A 25,769-nucleotide genomic window follows, 5' to 3' on the forward strand; every position below is an offset into this window, starting at 1 on the left:
TTCAATATGCCAGCATAGTGATGACTATTAGGGTATGTTCACACGACAACGCCAATTACGTCTGAAATTACGGAGCTGTTTTCAGGAGAAAACAGCTCCAGAATTTCAGATGTTTTTACAAGTGCACACGTTTTTCGCAGCGTCTTTTACGGACGTAATTGGAGCTGGTTTTCATTGGAGTCAATGAAAAACGGCTCCAATTACGTCCCAAGAAGTGTCCTGCACTTCTTTGACACGGCCGTAATTTTACACGCCGTCTTTTGACAGCTCGTCTGCACAGAACATCGTAAGACCCATTGCAAGCAATGGGCAGATGTTTGCCGACGTATTGGAGCCGTCTTTTCAGGCGTAATTTGAGGCGTAAAACACCTCCATTACGTCTGAAAAGAGGTCGTGTGCACATACCCTAACTGGTTGATGGATACATTTTACAGACACAGAATACCGTACATTAAAAGGAATGGAAAAAGTTTCAAATCAAACATGGAATTTCAAACTGAATTACAAGCCGCAACATTTAGCAGTTATTTTCTTTATGGCTTTGGATGACATGAAGCAGACACACTGTAGCCTAAAATGTGAAGAAAACAAATTACAGAAAAAGGATACACACATTTACAGTTTTCCTTTATTTTACCATTACAAGATATAAACCTCAATTGGTCAGGTGTCATGAATTCTATAGATGGCCAATGGCAATATTAAAGAATGTGACAGCATAATGTGGTGTGACAGATAAGTGTCCACTTAAAGGGGCCATCTCATCTTGGACATTTATGGCATATCTACAGGATATGTTCTAAATATCAGATCGATGCGGGTCCCACCTATCTCTAGGACAGGGCCCTCTGACCCCAGTACTACCTTCTCTCACTGCTCTCTGGCTACGGACTGATGAGATGATCGGGAGAAGAGAAATAGCCGAGCTCACTGTGCTACGCTGTATCCGTAACTCCCATTCACTTCTATAGGAGTTAAGAAAAGAGTAGCTTTGGTGTTTCTGTACTCTGAACCACCCGGTCAGTCAGTGGCCCGAGAGAAACAAGAGCTAGACAAGGTAGGACGAATCCCCGTTCTAGAGATAGGTGCGGGACCCACATCTATTGGACATTTATGGCATATTCTGTGGATAATCCAGAAGTGCCCAAGATTGGAAAACTCCTTTAAAACGCAAGTTTAGTGGGAGCTCAGTGACCGTCACAATGAAGCTGCTTTGTGTACATGACACTATGTAGTACAGAGCTCTGACAACCTTCGAATAACATACTGAGTATTACATTATTCCTACTGGCAATGCCGTGCAAAAAAAACCAAAACTCTTTACCAAAACTTGTTACTGAATTTAAATGTCAAATTTTATTCAATTTTCCTGTACGTTTTCATCCTGAAGCAGCATATCTTTTGTAGTCTTCCCAAGATTCCTGCTACCTGGGTGTGAGGGGCCCAAATAAGCATGTGTAGTAGAGCTGCAATAGAATAGTAAGGAAGTAACAACTTCACGTGACCGCCCTTAGTGCATGTAGCTACAGTTCATGTACTCGAGCGGCGGGCAGGCACCCAGACAGGAAGTCAAGTGGTTGCTAGAGAAGTATCCCAGCCTATGGAAGGGGTAGGAAACAGATTCTGCAAAACTATAGTTATATTCTATACTATAGATGCTACTTCAGTGGGCTTAAAACTTTAAAGGGAACCTGTTGCTCCTCCTGATCTATATTTGTGTAGGAAAAGATTCAGTATAATGTAATTTATTCATTTAAACCTCTGCTTACTCTGGGCTGGGGAGTGTGGGCAGTCTTACTGACTGCGTTCCCTGTGCGAGTGTGAATATGAATAGTTGTCCATAAGTAATTAGGACCGCCCACTGGACTCCTAAGCCCAGTATCAGCAGACGTTCAAATTAATAAATTAAATTATACTAAATGTTTTGCTGCAAAAATATATATCAATCGGCTCAGCTCCCCCTGCTCTATAACATACTATATTGGTCTGCATTTCAACGTGACAGGTTCCATAAAGGAGGACATCATTTTTGCCACAATTTTTGATTAGTGATGCTTGAGACTCAATTATTGAGCCTTTATTAAGAAGTACAGCGTTAACATAGAATAAGCATGATCCCATTTATCATTTGTCACTAAAAGATATTTCTGATTGTTGAAAGTTATTGTCCATTAAATGCCACAAAGCAAAGACTTATTGCTGGGGAAATAGAAAGACTTTGAACAGACCGAAGCAAAACCATTGTATACAGCACATAAGCTCTAGTAGTTCCCACTTCCACCAACAAGTCCATCCACATGTGAAGACACAGCTCAGATTGCAGGTATTCATTTAAAAACTGAATATAAAATATCATTGGTAGCTTGATGACGGACTTGATATGAAGATCAAAAACTTAATTGCCCATCGCAAAATGATGCTCATACTTTCGGGTCTGGACCGGAAACTGGTCAGCAACTCTTAGGGACGACATTTACTCTTCTGCCATATAAAAACGATACATCAAGGCAACAATAACAGCCGAAATTGCTGGGATAATCCAATTACTCCACAAACTAGAATGGAAAAGGCACCCGGTTAATAAAAGCACGGTTTACTATCAGACAGCACATTTTATTGATTCCTAAACATGTTTAGCAAGTTATAGATCTGATGCTAGTCATAAAAGGAACATTTACAGCATTATGTCAAAGCTATTTAACTTTGTATGAGCAAAACCCCAGGCAAAAAATCCACCCCAGCCACGCTCTGCCTCTTAAATGTATATTTAGGACTATTCAATTTTGTGTTTGGCACATATTAAACGCAAGATTATCTAAAAAGTAAAGTGTAAAAGTAACATAAACCCTTAGGCCTCATGCACACGACCGTAGCCATGTGCAAGGCCGTGATTTACGGCCGTGGGCGGAGTGTCACCCGCAAATCGTGGCCCGTGCACATGGCCGCGGCCATTATTTGCTATGAGCCTGGGCCATGCAGAGACCTTGGTGAATGATACAAGAAAAAACACACGGCGCCACATAGCGTAAGTAAGCCCAAAAATAGCAGTCAAAATGTGACAGGTGTAGGCTTACCACAAGAAGTAAGATCAGTCACGTAGGATGGTAAGTGCTGCAGCCGAAATCCCAGACGGTCACACCAATGGGTCTCCGTGTAGAAATGATTGCAGAGGAAAAAAATGGGATATGAACGGCGCTGCAACTCAAGAATGATGCTTGGAATGGTTATAATGATAAGATCTTTTATTCAATAGGCTACGCGTTTCAATGCCGCACCGGCATCTTCCTCAGGCCATATAAATTTCAGTTGAAACAACACACCTTAAATACAACATGCTGCCAAAAAAACCGCCAATGTGATCAAGGTCAGAGTGCATCAGTGACGTCATCGATAAAAAAGATTTAAAAAAAAAAAAACACAAATAAAGAAAGACAAGTGTAAAACCAATAGTAACACAATAAGTGACATCATGGGTTAAAAAATATAAAGAACAATACAAATAAGAACATTGTACCATGAAAATGCTATCAAGGAATTTCAGAGAAATAGAAGTCGGGACCTGCAAAAAAATACATACTATTTGCTATTCGCGTAAGTGTGGTATTTACAAACACAACGATTTTTATAAAAATAAACATCTAATACTTTAATAAATAGGATAGAAAAGAAGAAAAGGATCAGTTTAAACGAATAAACCTCTGAATACATGTATATTTTGTATTTCTCAGCGTGTATGAATTTGAGGAACTAGATATCAAAAAACTCAAAAGAAGGTTTGAGATGCCGTAAAGAAGACACTATTTTAATATCTGAAATCGGAATAATCATATATATATATACACACACCCCCCTCTTAATAGAAGAAGAAATAATCCACATATATATATAAAAATATACATAAACCCTCAAACCATCCAAACGGATGCTCAATAATGTAAATGCAGCAATTGCAAAATATGATGAAAAATATTAAATATACAAAAGGATACACATATCATGATAAAAAATGCACTAAGTAAAAAATTAATTAAGAACCAATACTGTAATGTAAACATTACAAATTAATATAAGATGCCTCATTGGGGGACTAACTATAATTTACTGAAATATTTATTCCGTGGAAAATTCATACACAGATAAAAGTTACAGTTGATGATAAAAACTGGAGAATTAGGAGATATGAGATGAGAAAATTTGCCAAACAAACATGTATCTAAAAAACACACATAAAAATATATATAAAAAATACATACATATATATATATATATATATATGTGTAAAAAAAAAAGGGGTTGAAAAAACACAAACCACAGTCATAGACCCCCAGAGAATAAAATTAGTCGAGGGATGTTTCAGAAATGTCATTTAAACCATTTGGTTGCAGTGTTAGTAATTTAAAAATCCAGAAATTTTCTCTTTGTTTTAATTTCTGGAACCGATTGGGAATGTCACAAGATATTTGCTCTATCGGAGTAATAGTAATCTTATTAAATTGACAATTATGAACCGAGGCACAGTGTCTTGAAACACTATGTTTTAAAAATCCTTTTGAGACATTGTACCTATGTTTATTAATCCTACTCCGCAGGCATTGAATAGTTCTCCCAATGTATTGTAACCGACACGAACATTCCAAGAGATAAATGACATAATCACTGCCACAATTGAGGAATGACCTAATAGGAAAAATTTCCTTAGTAATATTAGAACTAAAAGTATGTTTTCTATGTGAAATATTGATACAACAAAGACACCGTTTTTGTCCACATTTGAAGGAACCATTTAAAATGGAGAGGGTTTTTGGAATAGATGACTTAATATTATGGACCCGGCTAGGGGCTAATTTGCGTAGCTCAGCAAATTTAAAAAATATATTAGCCCCTAGCCGGGTCCATAATATTAAGTCATCTATTCCAAAAACCCTCTCCATTTTAAATGGTTCCTTCAAATGTGGACAAAAACGGTGTCTTTGTTGTATCAATATTTCACATAGAAAACATACTTTTAGTTCTAATATTACTAAGGAAATTTTTCCTATTAGGTCATTCCTCAATTGTGGCAGTGATTATGTCATTTATCTCTTGGAATGTTCGTGTCGGTTACAATACATTGGGAGAACTATTCAATGCCTGCGGAGTAGGATTAATAAACATAGGTACAATGTCTCAAAAGGATTTTTAAAACATAGTGTTTCAAGACACTGTGCCTCGGTTCATAATTGTCAATTTAATAAGATTACTATTACTCCGATAGAGCAAATATCTTGTGACATTCCCAATCGGTTCCAGAAATTAAAACAAAGAGAAAATTTCTGGATTTTTAAATTACTAACACTGCAACCAAATGGTTTAAATGACATTTCTGAAACATCCCTCGACTAATTTTATTCTCTGGGGGTCTATGACTGTGGTTTGTGTTTTTTCAACCCCTTTTTTTTTTACACATATATATATATATATATATATATATATGTATGTATTTTTTATATATATTTTTATGTGTGTTTTTTAGATACATGTTTGTTTGGCAAATTTTCTCATCTCATATCTCCTAATTCTCCAGTTTTTATCATCAACTGTAACTTTTATCTGTGTATGAATTTTCCACGGAATAAATATTTCAGTAAATTATAGTTAGTCCCCCAATGAGGCATCTTATATTAATTTGTAATGTTTACATTACAGTATTGGTTCTTAATTAATTTTTTACTTAGTGCATTTTTTATCATGATATGTGTATCCTTTTGTATATTTAATATTTTTCATCATATTTTGCAATTGCTGCATTTACATTATTGAGCATCCGTTTGGATGGTTTGAGGGTTTATGTATATTTTTATATATATATGTGGATTATTTCTTCTTCTATTAAGAGGGGGGTGTGTGTATATATATATATGATTATTCCGATTTCAGATATTAAAATAGTGTCTTCTTTACGGCATCTCAAACCTTCTTTTGAGTTTTTTGATATCTAGTTCCTCAAATTCATACACGCTGAGAAATACAAAATATACATGTATTCAGAGGTTTATTCGTTTAAACTGATCCTTTTCTTCTTTTCTATCCTATTTATTAAAGTATTAGATGTTTATTTTTATAAAAATCGTTGTGTTTGTAAATACCACACTTACGCGAATAGCAAATAGTATGTATTTTTTTGCAGGTCCCGACTTCTATTTCTCTGAAATTCCTTGATAGCATTTTCATGGTACAATGTTCTTATTTGTATTGTTCTTTATATTTTTTAACCCATGATGTCACTTATTGTGTTACTATTGGTTTTACACTTGTCTTTCTTTATTTGTGTTTTTTTTTTTAAAATCTTTTTTATCGATGACGTCACTGATGCACTCTGACCTTGATCACATTGGCGGTTTTTTTGGCAGCATGTTGTATTTAAGCATGTTGTATTTAAGGTGTGCTGAAATTTATATGGCCTGAGGAAGATGCCGGTGCGGCATTGAAACGCGTAGCCTATTGAATAAAAGATCTTATCATTATAACCATTCCAAGCATCATTCTTGAGTTGCAGCGCCGTTCATATCCCATTTTTTTCCTCTGCAATCATGCAGAGACCTTGGAAACCACGGTCGTGTGCATGGCCCCATAGGAATGAATGGGGCCGCAAATTCTCCCGTGGATTTTCGGGAGAATTGCGGCCGCAAAAGCACGATTGTGTGCATGAGGCCTTACAGACACACCCTGCGTGTTTTTTCATTTCATACATTACATGTAAAAGCTACCTAGGTCTTATTTTCTATTCACAATGCCATTTTTTTATTTTTTCAAGCCATATAACACACACACAGGTAAGGCTGCAGTCACACTTCATTAGTGAGATCTACTCTCATGTACATCTATTTTTTTTTTATCCCAAAACATACGTTCGTACGCATCTCCCAAACGCTGTGTAAATGAAGAGTAAAACATTGTTTTACATTTTCATTTGGTCTCACAAATCTGATCAAAACCATCTGATTTATTGGTTCTCAGTTTTTTTGGGGTCCCTACAAGCATTCTGCATTTCTGATGGTCTATAAATGAACCTCTCACTAAACTATATTAGAGTAGTCGAGGAAAAGATGATAAGAGACTCAAACACTTCCATTGGTTTCTGATCCTTCTCTTTACAGAAACGTAATCAATTTGCTTTCAGACTAGATTCAAATTAGGACAATCGGAGTGAGATCTAGGGTTGTCACGATACCAGAATTTGGACTTTGATACCAAAACGATACTTTGCCAACAATAATAATAAAAAAAATAAAAAAAAAGTTCTTCCATTTTCTGATGTGAGGCACGTGGTATTAATTTTGAACCTCCATGTGCCTCACATTAATAGTAATTAACCCCATCATGTTTCTCAGTCATAATGAACAAAATTGGGTTAATGTGTGAGGTACATAATGGGTTAATTACTATTAATGTGAGGCACATGGAGGTTCAAAATTCATAATACCTCGTGCCTTACATTAATAAGTGAAAGAAAGTACTACTTTTTTTTTGCAGTGTGCACATCATAAATGATGCTAGAAGTTTGTTGTGCAGGTTATTACGGTCGTGATGATAGCAAATGTGTGTATATTTTATGCATTGAGACTTTGTTTAATGTTTATTGTAAGAAATGTGTATGTATTTCAGTTTTGTTTTTTTTATTCAACCCCTTGGCGACATCCAATGTACTATTACTGAGATGTCGTTAAGGGGAAGTATGGAGCGCGCTCACAGGTTGAGCGTGCTCCATACACAGCGGGTGGACGACTGATATACAGCCGACACCTCACTCCAACAAGTGGAATCAAAGATCACTTCGATTCCGCCCGTTTAACACCTTAAATGCGGAGGTCAATCGCGACCGCAGCATTTAAATTATTAGAATAAGTGGGGCGCCTCCTCAAATATGTTCACCTTAGCTCTCCAAAAAAAATGAAACATAGAAAGTGATCAAAAAGCCGCATATACCCCAAAGTGGTATCGGTGAAAACTACAGCCTGCCCTGCAAAAATTAAGTCTTCACATCTCTAAATTGACAGAGAAGTGAAACAGTTATGGCTCTCAGAACATGGCGACACAAAACATTTTTTTTTTTTTTTCTAAAAGTGGTAAAACATAAAACAAAACATATCAATTTGGTATCGTCATAATCGTATCACCTGTAGAATAAGGTGCACATGTAGTTTTTACCGCCTGATGGACACCATAAAAGCAAAACCCCCCAAAAAAATGGAATAATCGCTGTTTTTTTTCCCACTTCACCTCAAATAATTTTTTTTCAGCTTCCCAGGACATTACTCGTCCCACAAAAAACAAGCCCTCATACAGATCATACGGCTATGTCGATGAAAATAGAAAGAGGTTATGGCTTTTGGAAGGCGGAGAGGAAAAAAACAAAAATGAAAAAAAACCTCTAATTGGCCTGGTCTCCAAGGGGTTAACTTTTTTTAAAAACTTTTCTATTTCTAAACTTTAATGTACGGTCATATCTATATGCCAGTACATTAGCCTGTGTACCGATAGTACACAGGCAGTTGTTCGGACATACCCAAGTATGTCACAACAGGCAATATGGTCAGAAAGCCCAGGGGTCCTTCAATGGACCCTGGACTGTCTGAGAAGGGGGTATACCATGTATGGGCAATTTCCCCTTGAATGCGGCAGTCAGCTTTGATCAAGGGAATAGGTTTCTCTGATCTCCGCCGTTAGAGCGAGTATGCGGCTGTGTAATACAGCCATTGCCCTGCTTCTGATAGCATGCGCACACCCACTTGTTGCGGTCGGCAAGCACTAATAAGCGCCGGCAATGAAGACAGAACAAGGGGGAGATTTGCACTGCGCCCGTCATGCTCTCTGTCTTCAGGGCTGGTGCCGCCGCTCATTAATGCAGCGCCGGCCACACAGCTTAGTATTAAGACATGAATTTAACTGTTTGAGGGCGCACAGCATCGAAATAGTATTGATATTTCGATGCATCGTGCAACCCTAGTGAGAGCATAACTTTATCGTTATGATGATACATGTATGGTCGCCATGAGGTCACAAAGAAGAAAAAGATGTCCAGTATGCTGTGCGTTGGGAATAATAAATTATGTGGCATCCACTATTTTGAGACACAGAAAGAACTGCAAACCCCTCCCCCAAGGAACCTGTACAGCTAGGACCATACATACATATAATTATGTGTCCGTCTGTTTATTCAGCTCGACCCCAATGTGCTCTACCACATATACTACAAAAATTACCGCACACAGATGCATTGCACCCATTTACAGATCCTGTATACCAGATAAGTGCAGGATACACTAGAATAAAAATGGACACCTTTGTCCTTGAGCATTATAGCGACCCATATAGGTTGAGAAAAGTAGACAGATTTGGGATCGCTATACACAGGAGGGTGAGGGGATTATTTTTTATGTATAAATTTGTTTAAGCGTATTACATTACAAATGTTTTTTTCCTATTTCTGCCGATTTGCTCGGCAGAAATAAGAATCTATTTAGAAATTAGAATCTATTCACACGGTGTCTGAGCCTCACAGTGGCATATATGCAACACAGTATATATATATATTTTTTTTTACTGGATGGTTCTTTATGGAATAACAGTCAATTACGCCACTTCATACACAAAAAAAAAATTAAAAAAAAGAAGGCTGCCGACTTACCTTCCTGACATATGGAAAAAGGACACTATTTTGGCATAAATCGAGCCAATGGGGTCCTATGGAAACATTCAGCATATACGCTGGGAGATTTCCCAGCGCATATGCTGAACGTACATTGCATACACTTGTTGTGGTCTGCCGTATAGAACTACAAACTGAAAAGGAAGTCGGTGCATGGAGATAGAATAACTAAAGACAGGTTTCATACATAAGGAAGCCAGAAGATTCAATGTAACCTAAAATCCGTTTTTCATATAATAAAACTGTATGTATACCTTGAATCAGATTCAGTGGTAGTAATATAGGTTTCCTAAAGAAAAAAGAAAAAAAAAATGCATAATTCAATCATTTTGACGTTTGACAGAACATTTATTTTTTTTCCCAGACAAAAACATTGCAGTTTGAAAAATTAATATTTTAAAAAAAAGTATCTTTAGGGGGGAGTTCACACAGAGTTTTCTGATGTGGAAGCCACGTCGGAAAACGCGCAAAAAAAACGGCCAAACAAGAAAGAGAAACGACATGCCCTTTCGGGCATTTACGTCCCTGATCTCCCATTGACATCAATGGGAGGCCGAGAAAGCCTTTTTCACTGCGTTTTTTGCCCAATGAGCTCAATGGCTGCGGGTGAAAATTTCTGGGAAAAACTGCGTGCAGGCAGGTGAAAGTATGCCTCAAAATTCCAGAAAGAATTTTGAGTCAGATTTTTCTGCCTACAAAAAAAAATGCGTGTGAACAGGGCCTTAAAACTATTCATATGACACAACAGGAGGTTTTGTTTTTTTGAGTGAAGATAACGGTTGGTCGACCATGCTCAAACACGCAAGCTTAGATCGGCTAAACTTATATGTTTACTTTAGAGATAAACATCTGCTAGCCAGGGGCGTAGCTAGGGGGGGCGCAGACCGGGCATGTGCCCCAGGCGCAACTGGAAGAGAAGGTGGGGGGGGGCGCCCTGCTGGGCGCAGATACAATTAAATACTCCTCTTGCAGCAGAATCCCCCCTGATGTCACGATCCATATATAGACAGTTAAGTCAGGGGCTCCTCCTCCAGGAGAGGAATCATACCTCCCAACCAACCGGGACGACCTGGGGTATGTGCCGCTGTCAACTGTATCTGCATCCTCAGGACGCAGACACAGCTGAACCAAGGAACAGAGCAGAGGGAGCTCATCCGCTCACCGAGGACTCCCCGGGCACAGCGCTACTTTAAGCATATATGGACAGTGACGTCAGTGGCCCCTCGGAAGAAGAATCCCCGTTGCAGACGCTCTGGCACGGGATTCCGCTCCAGGAGTAGCCCCTGACGTCACTGCCCATATAAGGACAGTGACATCAGTGACGTCACTGACCATATATGAACAGTAGCATCTAGGAGTGGAATCCCCGGCATACGCTCTGACTGGGGATTCCGCTCCTAGAGGGAGTCCCAACGATCATAATATACAGGGGGGAGGGGGTAGCACTATCTACAGGGATGGTGGCGCTATATTCAAGGGGGGGTGTTGCACTATATAGGTGCACTATCTACAGGGGACACTGACGCCATCTACATGGGCACTGTGGCAATCTACTGGGGCACTGGCGGCATTATACTGTATCCCCATACATCTAAGGCGACATTATACTGTATGGGGCAGTTATGGGGACATTATACTGTATGGGGGTAGATATAGGAGCACTATACTATATGTGGCAGCTGTGGGTGCATTCCGCTGTATATGGGCATTATGCTGTATGAGGGCATCTATAGGGGCATTATGCTGTATGGGGGCTTTTGATTCAGCATTATGTATAGGGGCATATACTGTATCGGGCATTATGCTGTATGGGGGAATTTGATTCGGCATTACAATGTATAGGGGCATATGTCTGGGCTTTATACTGTATAGTGGCAGCTATGGAGCATCAATGTAATGTGGCATCTAGCGGGCATTATACTGTGTTGCTATGCGTGCCGCATCGGTTGTCCCTCTTTGCGATACTTGAAAGTTGGGAGGTATGGAGGAATCCCTGGCTAAAGCGTTGCAGACGCTCTTACCGGGGATTCCGCTACTGGAGAAGCCCCTGACGTCACTATCCATATATGGACAGTAATGTCAGGGGCTCCTCTATAGAGCTCCAATGGTGCCATCTCCAAGGGGGGGGGGGGAGTCGGTGCTAGTGTGGCGCTATCTCCAAGGGGGGGGGGGGCTGTTCATTATGTCACCATAGAGTCTCATTAGCCTCTTTATTTTCTTTTACATTTATTGTTATGTTAACTCCCTTATATAACTATATCGCTAGTAAAGTGTAAATCTTAGCCCCGGGTGCTGGAGAAGCTAGGTACGCCAGTGTGCTAGCCATCTCTGGTGCCGCTTATCTCTCCTGGGAAAAATTATTTAAGTGTAGCTAAACTTTTATAATAAAAAAAAACTTTTGACATATCATAGTGACATGTCAGAAGTTTTTATCAGTGGGGGTCCGAGCATTAGGACCTCCTTTGATCACTAAAATGAACCGGCAAATGCACACGAGTGAGCATTGTGCTGCTTAGTTTCTGATCAGCTTTCCTCAGAAAGCCGAGCAAGCGGTATACGGGCTCAGACTTTTTATTGAGCCTGTACACCGCTCCGAGGAGAGCTGATCAGACAAGAAGCGCCACAGGACTCGCTTGAACGCGTCTGCTGCTTCGTTTTAGCGATTGGTGGGGGTCTCAGTGCTCAAACCCCCAACGATCGACATGTCACTGACACTTTAAGCAGGTTAACAACCAGCATATCTAATCCTTCAAATATCAGGGGAATATCAACAAATGAGACGGTCAGTGGGACAAAATCAGCGGGATCCACTGACAACAATTTTACGTCTATGGCCAACTTGTCAGGAAGCCTCCATTACCTGTGTGCAGTGGTCCATCACCAATGATGCAGACAGTTGAGGGTAGATATTCTATGCACTGTGAAAGACCACTGCACACAGATGATGGAGAGGTTCTAACTACATGACGAATCGATTAGTGAAGATATTCACAATAAATGTTGTTGTAGCCAGATCTGTACAACTACACACGGCCAGCATACAAATCTTCACAGTTAACCATGAGATAGCATCACCTTGTTGTACCCGCTATTCATTTCAGAAGAACAGCCTATTACAAAATAAAAAAAAACTTACCGCTGGTTTCTGAATTTTGGAAAAATCATCCTGTGAAGAAAAAATAAATAATTTACATATTAAAATATCTAATATTGCTTTGCTGATTGAGTAAGAATCAAATATATTTCAAAATGTCAATATAGATAAAGCTCTTTCTAGCATCCAGAAGAATTGAAGATATTTTTCGAGCAGCAGGGCCTGAAGCCACCGAAATGATCACAGCTGGATAATGTGATTTGTAAATGGTCGAACACCACACGGTCCGAAGGGAAATCTGTGACTGTCCTGCTGGATAACTACAGAACACATCCACATAGCTAGTTCTGCAGCAAACATTACGTCTTTATTGCAGATGATAGGCCGAGGCCATATACACAATTTTAAAGCATTCTACAATGAGACTTTCGTCAGGAAACCGCAGAACACTTTTATTTTATTTTTTAAAGTGAACCGTACAGCAGAAAATTGGACTCAATTCAATAATATTCTAAAGGCAATTAAAATCACTCTCCAGGCATGTGTGTGGAAATTACTTGAAAATCATATTTTTCCCACTGCTTTAGTAATTCTGCCCTTGCGGTAATAGAAAACAGCTCTCCAAGTACTGAATTCATGCTGAGCCTATGATTGACTCGTGTTTATACACAATCATAGGTAGAGCTGTAGTGGGAGGAACAGAGCAGCAGCTTGAACCAATGAGGAGGCAGAAGGGGTGTCTCAGACTACCTCAGACTCCCTGTAGGTACTGCAGCCACAGACAATAGCTCTGCCCTAATGGTGAGGAGCTTAACCCCTTAACGACCAAGGACGAAAATGAACGTCATGGTCGGCTGCTAGTTCCCGCACCATGACGTTCATTTTCGTCCGCATTTCAAACTGTCACTGTGTAAACACAGAGTGACAGACCCGCGCTGACAGTTGTCCCCGACAGCTGAGACATCAGTCTCGCCGGACAGCGGACCATCGCCGCTGATTTCGGCAGTTAACCCCTTAAGTGCGGCGACGGATTGCCGTCGCCGCATTTAAGTGGTTTGAAGCACATCAGCAGCCCCCACAAAGTGATCGTGGGGGCTACCGATGCTTGTCACGGCAATCGGAGGTCAGATAATGACCTCCGGGTTGCCATGCACGGAAGCCTCGGAGGAACAGCCTCCGGCCGTTCCTCCTCTGCTTCCTGTCAGTGTGACAGTCACGTCACAATGACAGTTAGAGTACATTACACTACGTGTGTAGTGTAATGTACTCTAGCAGCGATCAAAGCTGCAAGACTAAGTGTCCCCTAGTGGGACAAGTTAAAAAAGTAAAAAAAAGTAATAAAAATGTTTTAAAAAAAGTGTAAAAATAAAAGTTATAAGTTCTATAAACACTAAATGCTTTTTTCCTATAATAAGACTTTTATTATAGAAAAAAAATGAACACGTTAAAAAAGTACACATATTTGGTATCACCGCGTTCGTAACGAACCCAACTATAAAACTATAATGTTATTTTTCCCGCACGATGAACACCCCAAGAAAAATCAATAAAAAACTACGACAGAATCGCAATTTTTTGGGTCACCACCGCTCCCTAAATAAAGAATAAAAAGTGATCAAAAAGTCGCATGTACCCGAAAATAGTACCAATAAAAACTTCTATCTGTCCCGCAAAAAACAAGCCCTTACACAGCTTTTTTGACTAAAAAATTAAAAAATTATGGCTCTCAGAATATGGTGACACAGAATTTTTTTTTTTTTATAAATAAGTCATTTTATTGCGCAAACGCTAAAAAAAAGGACCAAACCTATATACATATGGTATCGCCGTAATCGTACCAACCCGCAGAATAAAGTAAAAATGTCATTTATAGCGTACGGTGAGCGCCGCAAAAAGAAAACCTAAAAAACGGTGTCAGAATTCCTGTTTTTTGCTCAGGATTGCAAAAAAATTGAATAAAAAGTGATCAAAAAAATAAATAAATCGCATGTACCCCAAAATGGTACCAATGAAAACTACAGATTGTCCCGCAACAAATAAGCCTTCACACCACTCTATTGATGGAAAAATAAAAAAGTTATGGCTCTTGGAAAGCGGGGAGTGAAAATCTAAAATATGAAAGCAAAAAATGGATCAGTCCTGAAAGGGTTAATTCATTTCTAATGAAAAAACTTATGACAACATGTTGGGTATTTCCGTACTCGGGAGAAATTGCTTTATAAAAAATGGTTGTTTTTTTCCTCCTTTATCCCTTGTGAAAATGAGAAAATGCAACATTTTAGTGGGAAAAATGTTGATATTAATTTTCGCAGCCTAATTCTAATAAACTCTGCAAAAGACCCGTGGGGTCTAAATGCTCACTATACCCCTAGAAAAATTCCTTGAAGGTTTTTCCAAAATGGGGTCACTTTTGGTGGGTTTCCACTGTTTTGGTCCCTCCAGTGCATTGCAAATGCGACATGGCACCGAAAACCATTCCAGCAAAATCATAAATCCAAATGGCGCTCCTTCCCTTCTGAGCCCTGCTGTGGGACCAAACAGCAGTTTATTACCACATATGGGGTATTGTCGTAATCGGGAGACATTGCTTTACAAATGTTGGGGTGCATTTTCTTCGTTATTCCTTGTAAATAATAAAAATTTCTATGTTGTTTCAGAAAAAAAGTACATTTTAATTCTTACAGACTAATTTCAATATATTTAGCGAAAAACCTGTGTGGTCAAAATGCTAACTATACCCCTAGATAAATACCTTAAGGGGTCTATTATTCGAAATGGGGTCGTTTTTGGGGAGTTTCTATCATTCTGGCAGCTCAAAGCTTCTCCAAATGTACATTGGGGCCTAAAACATTTTCAAGCAAAATATGAGTCCTGAAAGCCTCCGGGTGTTCCCTTCCTTTGGGGCCCTGCCGTGTGTCCAAACAACGCATTAGGGCCACAATGTGGGTATTTTTGAAAACAGGAGAAAGAGGGTGATAGATTTTGGGGTGTGTTTCTTCATTTTCATGGTCGCTTTACAAAGAAATCGGTCTTCAAACAAATAATTTTATGAAGAAAGTGAAATTATTATTTTTTTCACCTGATATGCATTAAATTTAGCAAAGAACTGTGGGGTCAAAATAATTACTATACCCCTAAATAAATACCTTATGGGGTCTAGTTTTCTAAATGGGGTCGTTTATGGGGAGTTTCTAAAGTTCTGGCAGCTCAAAGCCTCTCCAAATGTACAGTGGGGCCTAAAACATTTTCAAGCAAAATATGAGTCCTGAAAGCCTCCGGGTGCTCCCTTCCTTTTGGGTCCTGCCGTGTGTCCAGGCAGCGCATTAGGGCCACAATGTTGGTATTTTTGAAAACAGGAGAAACAGGGTGATAGATTTTGTGGTGTGTTTCTTCATTCTCAGGGTCGCTTTACAAAGAAATTGGTCTTCAAACTGATACTTTTATGAAAAAAAGTGAAATTATTTTTTTTTTCACCTGCTATGTATTAAATTTAGCAAAAAACTGTGGGGTCAAAATACTTACTATACCCTTAGGTAAATACCTTAAGGGGTCTAGTTTTCTAAATGGGGTCATTTGTGGGGGTTTCCACCATTCTGACACCTATGAGCCTCTGAAAACCTGGCTTGGTGCAGGAAAACAAAATGTACTTCAAAATTTATAAAATTATTATTTAATTTGTAAGTCCTCTAAATTGCTGAAAATTTATTTTATTTTTTCAAAAGTGCTGCCAAAATGGAGTAAAGAGATAGAAATATATATTTAATTAAAAAAATTGTACAGTATGTGTGTACATATGTGACATATTGCAGTTAAAAATAGGGGAAAATGGTTAATTTTTACAAAATTTCTTCCATTTTTTTATTAATTTACGCAAACCGTATCAGTCTACTTTTACCACTAAAATAAAGTACAACATGTGACGAAAAAATAATGTCAGAATTACTTGGATATTCAAAACTTTCACAGAGTTATTCTCTGATAAAGTCAGACATACCAGATTTGACAAATCTGGCTTGGTCATTAAGGTACAAACATGCCCGGTCATTAAGGGGTTAAAAGCAGCCAAGAACAGAGGAAAATAAATAGGTAGGTACTGACACGTATAATTTTTAAGCTCACTGCGGTGTAGCGGCTTTAATTATATCAGTTTTATTTTTATACATTTATGCAAATATTTCAGAACAGTCTACCATCTCTTTAGGCCCATCTATATTTGATTAGGGTATGTATCTATACAATGTGGCACGTAGGGCCACACAATATAAAAAGGTCACTCACTGGATGAAGTTCTCCTATGATAAATTCTTTTGACATGTTTCTGGCATCTGTAGAGTGTCCAATGTCTTCAAACGTCTCTGTTGCATCCCCCCCGGCTTGTTCCCGGAGAACTTCTTCACCACCGGGATGCTGAAATCAACACATCTCAATTAACTTTATTTTCAGGTCATCATAAGGAAATCTGCGGTTGTAGCTAGGGATGGGTGGGACAATAAAGAGGCATATTCTCAAAAAAAAAAAAAAAAAAAACTGGGGTGGGAGGATTTAATACAATATAACCGCTTTGGAAAACAACAACATACTTTGGATTGTTTTAGTCCCATAGATGTAAAGATTATCATAGACTATTGTCAATAAGAGAATGGTTACGTCTGCGTCCATCTGCAGTCTGACCTCAAGTCTAAAATTACGGTTTACAGAAAAATGCTCGTTCTGCTCAAATAACTCCAGTGTACTGTATACATTTCCTACAATTATAAATTGCTTTGTGAACACACATTTCCTGAACAGCTTGACAACACAGTGCAGCTATTATTCTGAGAGAGGAGCGTCCTCCGTAATTATTTTTCATATCTATATCAGGTATTAAAAGGGTTGGCCACTTTCTATTAGAATGTACTAAAAACATAAAATATGAGGTTATGCAGCTCAATTTTTTTTAATTTTATTTTCCATCCTGTGCCGATTCTGTAATTCCAGAAGCACTGCTGACAATGTAAACAATGGGGACCAGTGATGTAATAGAGCAGTGGTCAAGTGATATACACATGAGATTGCTTTAATCCATGATCTCCATCCCAGTCTATCTGCGGGGGAGCTGAACTGTAGCTTACTACATCCAGCACATACAGGAGTTTATGCTGCCTAAACATGCGCTAGATGCAGGGAGCTATAGTTAAAGGGACACTCCAGTCGTTTTTAATTTGAAAAACAATCATTTTTTAGCTAGATTTATGCTAATGAGTTTCTCAATGGCCGACTGGGCGTGTTTTTACTTTTTACCAACTGGGCTTTGAACAGGGGAGTGTATGAGGCTGACCAATCAGTGTCCTGCACTTCTCATTGTTCCAGCCCAGCTTCTTTCACTGCACAATCACACTGTGCTGTGGATCATGCTGGGCTGGAACAATGAGAAGTGTCAGATACTGATTAGTCACTGATTGGTCAGCGTCATACACTCCTCTGTAGAACACCCAGTTGGTAAAAAGTAAAAACACGCCCAGTCGGCCATTGAGAAACTCATTAGCATAAATCTAGCTCATAATTTGCTCAAAAATGATCGTTTTTCCAAATAAAAACCACTGCTGTTATCTACATTACAGCGCCGATCAGATTATGTAGGAGACAGGGCACTTATAATCTGGTGACAGCCTCTTTAAGTAGATAGAGGAGTGGAATGACAGCTGTATTGCTCTCTTGATAGGCCTAGATATAGATGGCTTAAATAGACCAGGGCAATGACCAAAGCAAAAAAATTAAGGAATCAGCAAACTAGTGTCTAATGAAGACGAATTTTGGCATTTATCACCGAAAATTGTAGATTTAAATAATTAAGTAGCGAGGTGCTTCGTAATAAAGGTTTCTGGGAAAGTCGAGTGACAACAAATGGATGTACAATAAAGTTGCCTATGGGGTCGTCACGCAGCCTCCCTAGCGTTCTGCACAACAAGTCTACATTATGCAGCGATATTCCCCCTCATCTTGTATTATTCAGTTGATTACGTGTTCAGGACTCAAGAAAAGCTGGGTGACAAACAAGGGGAATGACATGACAGTCATAAGGTTTGTCACATCTTTCTTCAGATCATAGCTACACCACCCCCCATATACAGACCCCACGCCCTGTTTACACACCCCAGCATAGACTCAAAGCTACCCCTTTACATACCTCAGAGAAGATGTTAAGCTACCCCGATCTCTCTTATCCTGCGCTTCCCATAGCTCCCAGATGTAGCGGAGGGAAGCGATGAGTATGTGGGGCGCCCAATAGATTTGCTGGCTCTTCCAGGAGTCCCGCAGATCTCTCCTTTTTCCAGGAGTCTCCCAGACATTCCAGAAGAGTTGGTAAGAATGGTCAAATATTGCAGAACTCAGCATATCAGATGAAGCAGAACTTTCTATGTCAGATGTGGTAGTGCTTAATGCATGTACTGTCAGATGCAGTAGTGATGAAGCAGGACATACACTTTGTGAGTCTGAGTGCGGCGTCTGCGTCCCGTTGGAAGGAATAGTGATGCAGCAAAGCGGAGTGTGTTTGGTCAGGATGTAGTAGTAATGAATATGTCAGATATAGAAGAACCGAGTCCATGGGTTCTAGCAGAGCGGAGTCAGTGTTCTGGATAGGATAGATACAGGGCCTCAGAAGACGCATGACCGTATAAGATGATGCGGCAGATCAGCAAACCGCATAAATTAAAGGCCATGAAGAACATTAATGCCGTTTTTTTTTTAAATGAAATGCATGTATTTTTGATTACTAATAATTTTTCTTATGTAGTTTTATTAAAAATGCTGTTTAGATTTAGCTCTGCAGCTTCTATGTATCCACCATACAGAGAAGCTGCATAACGCCGCTGCAAGCGGAATCAGTCATTCAGCTGGACCGATGGCTCGGCTGACAGTGGCGCCGGCGTACCTCTAAAGGGGGGGGGGTGTTTGCACGGAACAGTTATTGGGCAGATGAGCGTTCATATAACATATAAAAAAGTAAAAGATTATCGTTGTCGGTAGAAACATCTCCCTGCGTAAACAACGAGACACTCTGCAGACATGATAATAATGGATGGGTACGAGCGATCGGAGTAACGACCGCTCGTCCCCATCCATAGCTCCGTGTGACAGGAGCAAGCGGGCGTCTATCATCGATGTCTCGTTGATCGACGCTTATCGGCCGGTGTAGCATCGGCCTCTAGCAGCTGAGAGCAGGGAGATTTGACGCTCCCTGCTCTGTTTACTTTATCCTGATGCAGTGCCGTAAAAAGGCATATGCATCAGAATAAAGCCCGTTAGTGACCGCCGTTAAAAGGCGTATTGGCGGTCACTAACGGGTTAAAGGATCATCGACTCAAACAGCAGTGAATTATTATTATGACTGGGGTATGCAAAAATATGACCTAACCCATCTAACAGCAGAACGAATAACCGTGTCAAGAATTGTTAAAAAACAAAAAATAAATAATAATAATAATAAAAACTGAAGAACTTCGGCCCCATGCACACGAAGGTGCTTTAATCGCCGCAATTCCCCGGGAGAATTGCAGCCCCACTCATTCCTGTGGGGCCATGCACACGACCGTGGTTTCCACGGTCCGTGCATGGCCCAGGAGCCCCGGACCGCAGAAAGAACGGGCAACTCTTATTACGGCCGTGTTCTGCGTCCAGGCTCATAGCAAATAATGACCGCGGTCATGTGCACGGCCCACGATTTGCAGACTGCTTGCAGGTGACACTCCGCCCCTGGCCGTCCTGAAAATCACGGCTGTGCACATGGCTACGGTCGTGTGCATGAGGCCTTACTGCAAATCAGGATAAAAATATAAACGGGCATAAAGAATTGTAGTGATTGCAAAACAAGAGTTAATCCTGTAATAAAATCTGTGCTGCATAGAATACATAACCACAATGACAGGGTGTAATCTACATGGATCACATGTACAATTTGTATACAAACTTTAATAATACATTAGTATGGAATAGAAAATGTTCATTTTCAACACACTCCAGAGTCGAATATCTTTTAAATCCTCTGCATTAAGAAAAGAACAGCAGAGAAAATATGTGCCCTATAGACAGCGCTACAGATTATACGTGCGCCACAGCCCGGCTGCGTGACTCAGCAAAACTAGAGCCAAGAGAGAAAAGAAAGAACTCATAATACACAGTGCAGATTAGGAAACGTTCGAGCCTTGTCCCACGTGCTCCGCTTCACCCTTGAACTGCAGAGATAAATGGTCACAGAGCAAAGGTCTCAAGACCATAGAAAAAGTCACGAGTCTGCTGTCTCTAGACATTTCACAGGTTTCCAGAAAGAATTCCTTTACATTTATTAGCCTAGACAAGCCGAGAAATAACCAAAATATGGAAACTCTAATTTAGCAATCCTTCCAGAACTGGTGTTCATTTAATTTTTATTTTTTTTATACTATATTGATTTTAGGTCTTTTTTTTCAAATTATAAAATTCTAAGAGAAGAATAAATTTGCAAATAGGTTCTATGACCATCAGGATACAATGGGCCAATTGAAGGCCAGGTCCAAGATTCACTTTTGGTAAAGGCACATATACACCGTATTACCGCGTGCCTGGATCCGGTACAGCGACGCATGGAGAAATGCAGGCACTATGCATGGCTGTGTGCTTAGTTTTATGCACCTGTTTGCAATGGATGTGGTGTAGCTCAATTAGGAGGGGTATCCACATACTTTTCGTTATAGTGCATAACAGATGTGTACAGTAGATGACAACTATGTTGGGGGGGGGTTAGAGTAGGATTCAGCACTTAGTCGGTCTTGTCTCATGCCGCATTACTCATTAGTAAATGTGTGCCATAGAAGGAGGTTATAGAAATTTTCCTGTTTTCTGTAAATAAAGCTTAGTAATTATATATTAAAAAAGTTATTAGACGACCCTCCCTTATAAATCCTGAGCAGGTGGGTTTCACTCTCAACAGGGAAGTAAAAGACAACACCTTGAGAATAATTTATATTTATACAATATGCTAAAAGACAAAATATACTGTTAGCTCTCCTATCAACAGACGCAGAAAAAGCGTTCGATAGGGTCAACTGGCAATTTTTAAAATTGAGTCTTGTAAAGTTCGGTTTACCGGAAAAATTTGTTAGACAAAATTATGGCCTTGTACATTGACCCATCCGCTAGAATTAAAATTAACGGAGTCCTCTCACAGCCATTTCAAATTAGAAATGGAACAAGGCAAGGCTGTCCATTATCCCCCTTGCTATTCATTTTAACGATGGAAGTCTTAGCCCAAAGAATCAGAGAAAATGCAAAAAATGTAAGGAATTTTATGTAATAAAACTGAACATAAAACCGCGACCTTTGCAGAGGATATGCTCATCATTATGACAAATCCGAACACATCGCTTAAGATTCTGCTCAAGGAATTTGAACTATTCAGGAAAATATCCAATTTTAAAATAAACAATTCAAAATCGGAACTCCTTAATATAAACATTTGCACAAGAAATCGGACCTCATTATCTAAGTTCTCCCCCTTCAAAAACACCTGCACCAGCATAAATTATCTAGGTATTAAGATAGATCCTGACTTAGCAAAATTATTTGATCTAAACAAGCTCTGTTGGAAAAAATAGAAAAAGATCTTATAAATTGGAACTCAATACAAACCTCATGGTTCGGAAGAAATAATCTTGTGAAGATGATAATTCTACCGAAAGTCCTCTACTTTCTACAGACCCTCCCCATTAACATTCCCCACTCCTTTTTTAAAAACCTTAAACAAACAACAACAAAGTTTATTTGGCATTCTAAGGGATTTAGAGTCAAATATGACAACCTGACAAAACCTAGGAAAATGGGAGGGATTGGACTACCTGATTTTGAGAAGTATAGAGACGCAACCCATATTAACAGAGTCCTAGAACTTTTACCCAAAACGCAAATTATGGACGGACATAGAACTGCATATGCTTAACCAAAAATTTGAAAGTTATAGGTGGATCACCCCCCACAATAGAATTCAATACAACACAATCGGAAACTCTCTAACAAATTTCACTTCACGGACTTGGCACAAACTTAAGAAAAACTTGATGGTCCTGAATATTTGTGAACATACGCCTCTCTCATTTCTCATACCAAACAAATTCAGATCCTTGAAACAGACCATTTCTGATAACCCAACATTAGCTGCTACCTTAGCGGTAAAACATTTAATTAAAAACAAAATTGCACACCAACTAACGGATCTGCCAGAGTTTAAAGATTCAAACTTAAGCGAACAAGACTCCAAAACGATCCTGGAAGTAGTCAGACTGTTCTCACCAGAGATTACTGACTCAACATCATACAAATTATCAAAATTCGGTCCCCAACCAAAACCGATCAAGAGTATGATTTCGAAATTATACAATTCCTTATTACTAACCTCCGATCCACCTTCCTATATCTCAAGATGGGAGAAAGACTTAGATACTAAACTCTCAGCAGAACAAAACAAAATAATCTTAAACCACTCTCAATCCTTCTCAATCTCAACAAGAAGCCAGGAACTTAACTAGAAGATCATAGCGAGGTGGTATAAAACTCCGGAGGTTCTGAATAAAATTGATCCGTCTTACTCTTCCACTTGTTGGAGATGTGGAACAGCAAAGGGCACGCTTTTGCATATATGGTATAAATGTCCCCTAATACTCCCATTTTGGCAAAAGGTCCAAGTCATCTTAAGAAAATTTCTAGCCAAAGACATTACCCTTACTCCAGAATTAACCCTACTCAATCTAGACATGTCGTATCAATATATAAATCGCAACTCTACTTTACCACATCTTATAAGTGCAGCAAAGACCTTAATAGCTAGACACTGGAAAGAGGTTGATCCCCCTACAATCACTGAGTGGTTAAGAGAAATAAATCTAATACAATCGTACGAAAAAACTAAATGGCTTTTAAACCAAGACAAATTCCAACATATGGCCCTGTTCACACGGAGTTTTTTGACACGTTTTTTGACGCGGAAAACGCGTCGGAAAACGCGCCAAAAACGACCCAAAATGACTCCCATTGATTTCAATGGGAGACAGAGGCGTTTTTTTACCGCGAGTAAAAAAAACGCCTCGCGGCAAAAAGAAGGGACATGACCCTTCTTGATGCGGTTTCCGCGTCCAAAACCGCATTGAAAGCAATGGGGACACGTCAAAAAACACCTCGAACTAGTGAGGTGTTTTCTGACGAGTATATTGCCGAGAGTTTTGGAGGAGTTTCTTGCAGTCTCCTGCTGCTAGTCCAGCCCAGAAAGGGGCTGTCATTTCCTGTCTGCTCGTGGAGGCTGAAAAACATCGTGGACAGAACTCAGGGATACAGAAAACCGAAGTCCTGCATCCAAATACAAGTAAGTGCACTTGCTCCTATGTTCCATACATGCTATACATGTATGGAGCTGTGCATTTTTTTTTTTAGAATTTTTTTTTTAATTTTTTTTTCTGATTTTTTTTTTCGATTTTTTTTTTCGATTTTTTTTTTCAATTTTTTTTTTCAATTTTTTTATTTTTAATTTTTTAATTTTGTTATGCAGTTGTTCATGGATGTCATCTCTTTTTTATTTTTTTTTAACATTTCAGGAACAGAAATGACGACAGCAGAGGTGTACCACCGAATGGACATTGATGTTGGGAAATTGATTCAAGAAGTAAGTATACTTTTTTTTTTTTAATGTGGGCCTGTTCACATCAGCGTGGTTTCCGCTGAGGGGTTCCGTCGGTGCTTTCAGTCAGGGGAACCCCTCAACGGAAAGGCAAGTGTGAAGTGGTGACAGATCCGTTGCTAATGGTTTCTGTTTGTCCCCGTTGTGCAAAGGGTTCTGTCGTTTCGACTGAACCAATACCGCAGTGTAGGGAATCCCATTAGCAACGGATCCATCAGCATTGAAGTCAATGATGATGCAAACAGAAAACAATGTTTTTTTTAATGTGGGCCTGTTCACATCAGCGTGGTTTCTGCTCAGGGGTTCCGTCGGTGCTTTCAGTCAGGGGAACCCCTCAACGGAAAGGCAAGTGTGAAGTAAGTTCCGTTTGCATCACCATTCATTTCAATGGTGACAGATCCGTTGACAGAAGGCTGTCAGGCTGGGTTCACACGACCATGTTACGTCTGTAATGTACGGAACGTATTTCAGCCGGAAGACCCGGACCGAAGACAGTGCAGGGAGCCGGGCTCCTAGCATCATAGTGATGTACGACGCTAGGAGTCCCTGCCTCGCTGCAGGACAACTGTCCCGTACTGTAATCATGATTACAGTACGGGACAGTAGTTCCACGCAGAGGCAGGGACTCCTAGTGTCGTACATCACTATGATGCTAGGAGCCCGGCTCCCTGCACTGTCTTCGGTCCGGGTCTTCCGGCCGAAATACGTTCCGTACATTATGGACGTAACATGGTTGTGTGAACCCAGCCTCATGCGTGTGAAAACCTCGGCAAAAACAGCCTGAAAAACCGCCTGGAAAACCGCCTCAAAAACCACGTCAAAAACCACGTCAAAAACCACATCAAACATGAAAACCTCCAGGGTCAGTTTTTACAGGAGGAATTTTCCTCCTGCAAAAAACTCCGTGTGAACAGGGCCTATATGGGACAGCTGTATCTCAAAGTAAAACTATTTATTTAATAAATACTAATTAGAATGTTGCACCAAAAACACTGACGGACATTTTTATTAAGAAAAAAATATATCAATTCCCTTTCAATGGTGTACATAGCCTATAATGGTGCATCTTTTGTGTGTTTTTAGGTGCAATTTTTACATTTTGTTGCAGAAATAGATGCAGTTTTTGGTGTTTTGTTTTTTTTTAATAAACTTGTCCGATACAATTCTGAGGCGGAAACGTAAGAAATTGACATGCTGGGGATTTCAAAACATGCACTGCAGGTCAATCGATTTTGCGGAAAAATTCTGCAACGTGTAAATGTGATTACTTGAAGTCTCCTTAACTTTGCTAGTAATGTATTACGATG

General features: G+C 39.6%; 1 protein-coding gene across 1 annotated transcript in view; it reads right to left on the minus strand.

Annotated features, from left to right (window-relative positions):
• Positions 1–516: 516 nt before the first annotated feature.
• The window catches only part of CYB5A (cytochrome b5 type A), a 36,791-nt gene continuing 11,538 nt past the window's right edge, over positions 517–25,769 (minus strand). The window contains exons 2-5 of the mRNA XM_075826492.1: positions 17,061–17,189; positions 12,825–12,854; positions 9,943–9,977; positions 517–2,555 (exon numbers count right to left, since the gene is read on the minus strand). Coding sequence (XP_075682607.1) covers positions 2,474–2,555; positions 9,943–9,977; positions 12,825–12,854; positions 17,061–17,189 — 276 coding nt within the window. The 3' untranslated portion in view covers positions 517–2,473. The remainder of the gene's footprint in view (positions 2,556–9,942; positions 9,978–12,824; positions 12,855–17,060; positions 17,190–25,769) is intronic.

Source organism: Rhinoderma darwinii, chromosome 5 (assembly GCF_050947455.1).
Source record: "Rhinoderma darwinii isolate aRhiDar2 chromosome 5, aRhiDar2.hap1, whole genome shotgun sequence".
Taxonomy (NCBI): Eukaryota; Metazoa; Chordata; class Amphibia; order Anura; family Rhinodermatidae; genus Rhinoderma; species Rhinoderma darwinii.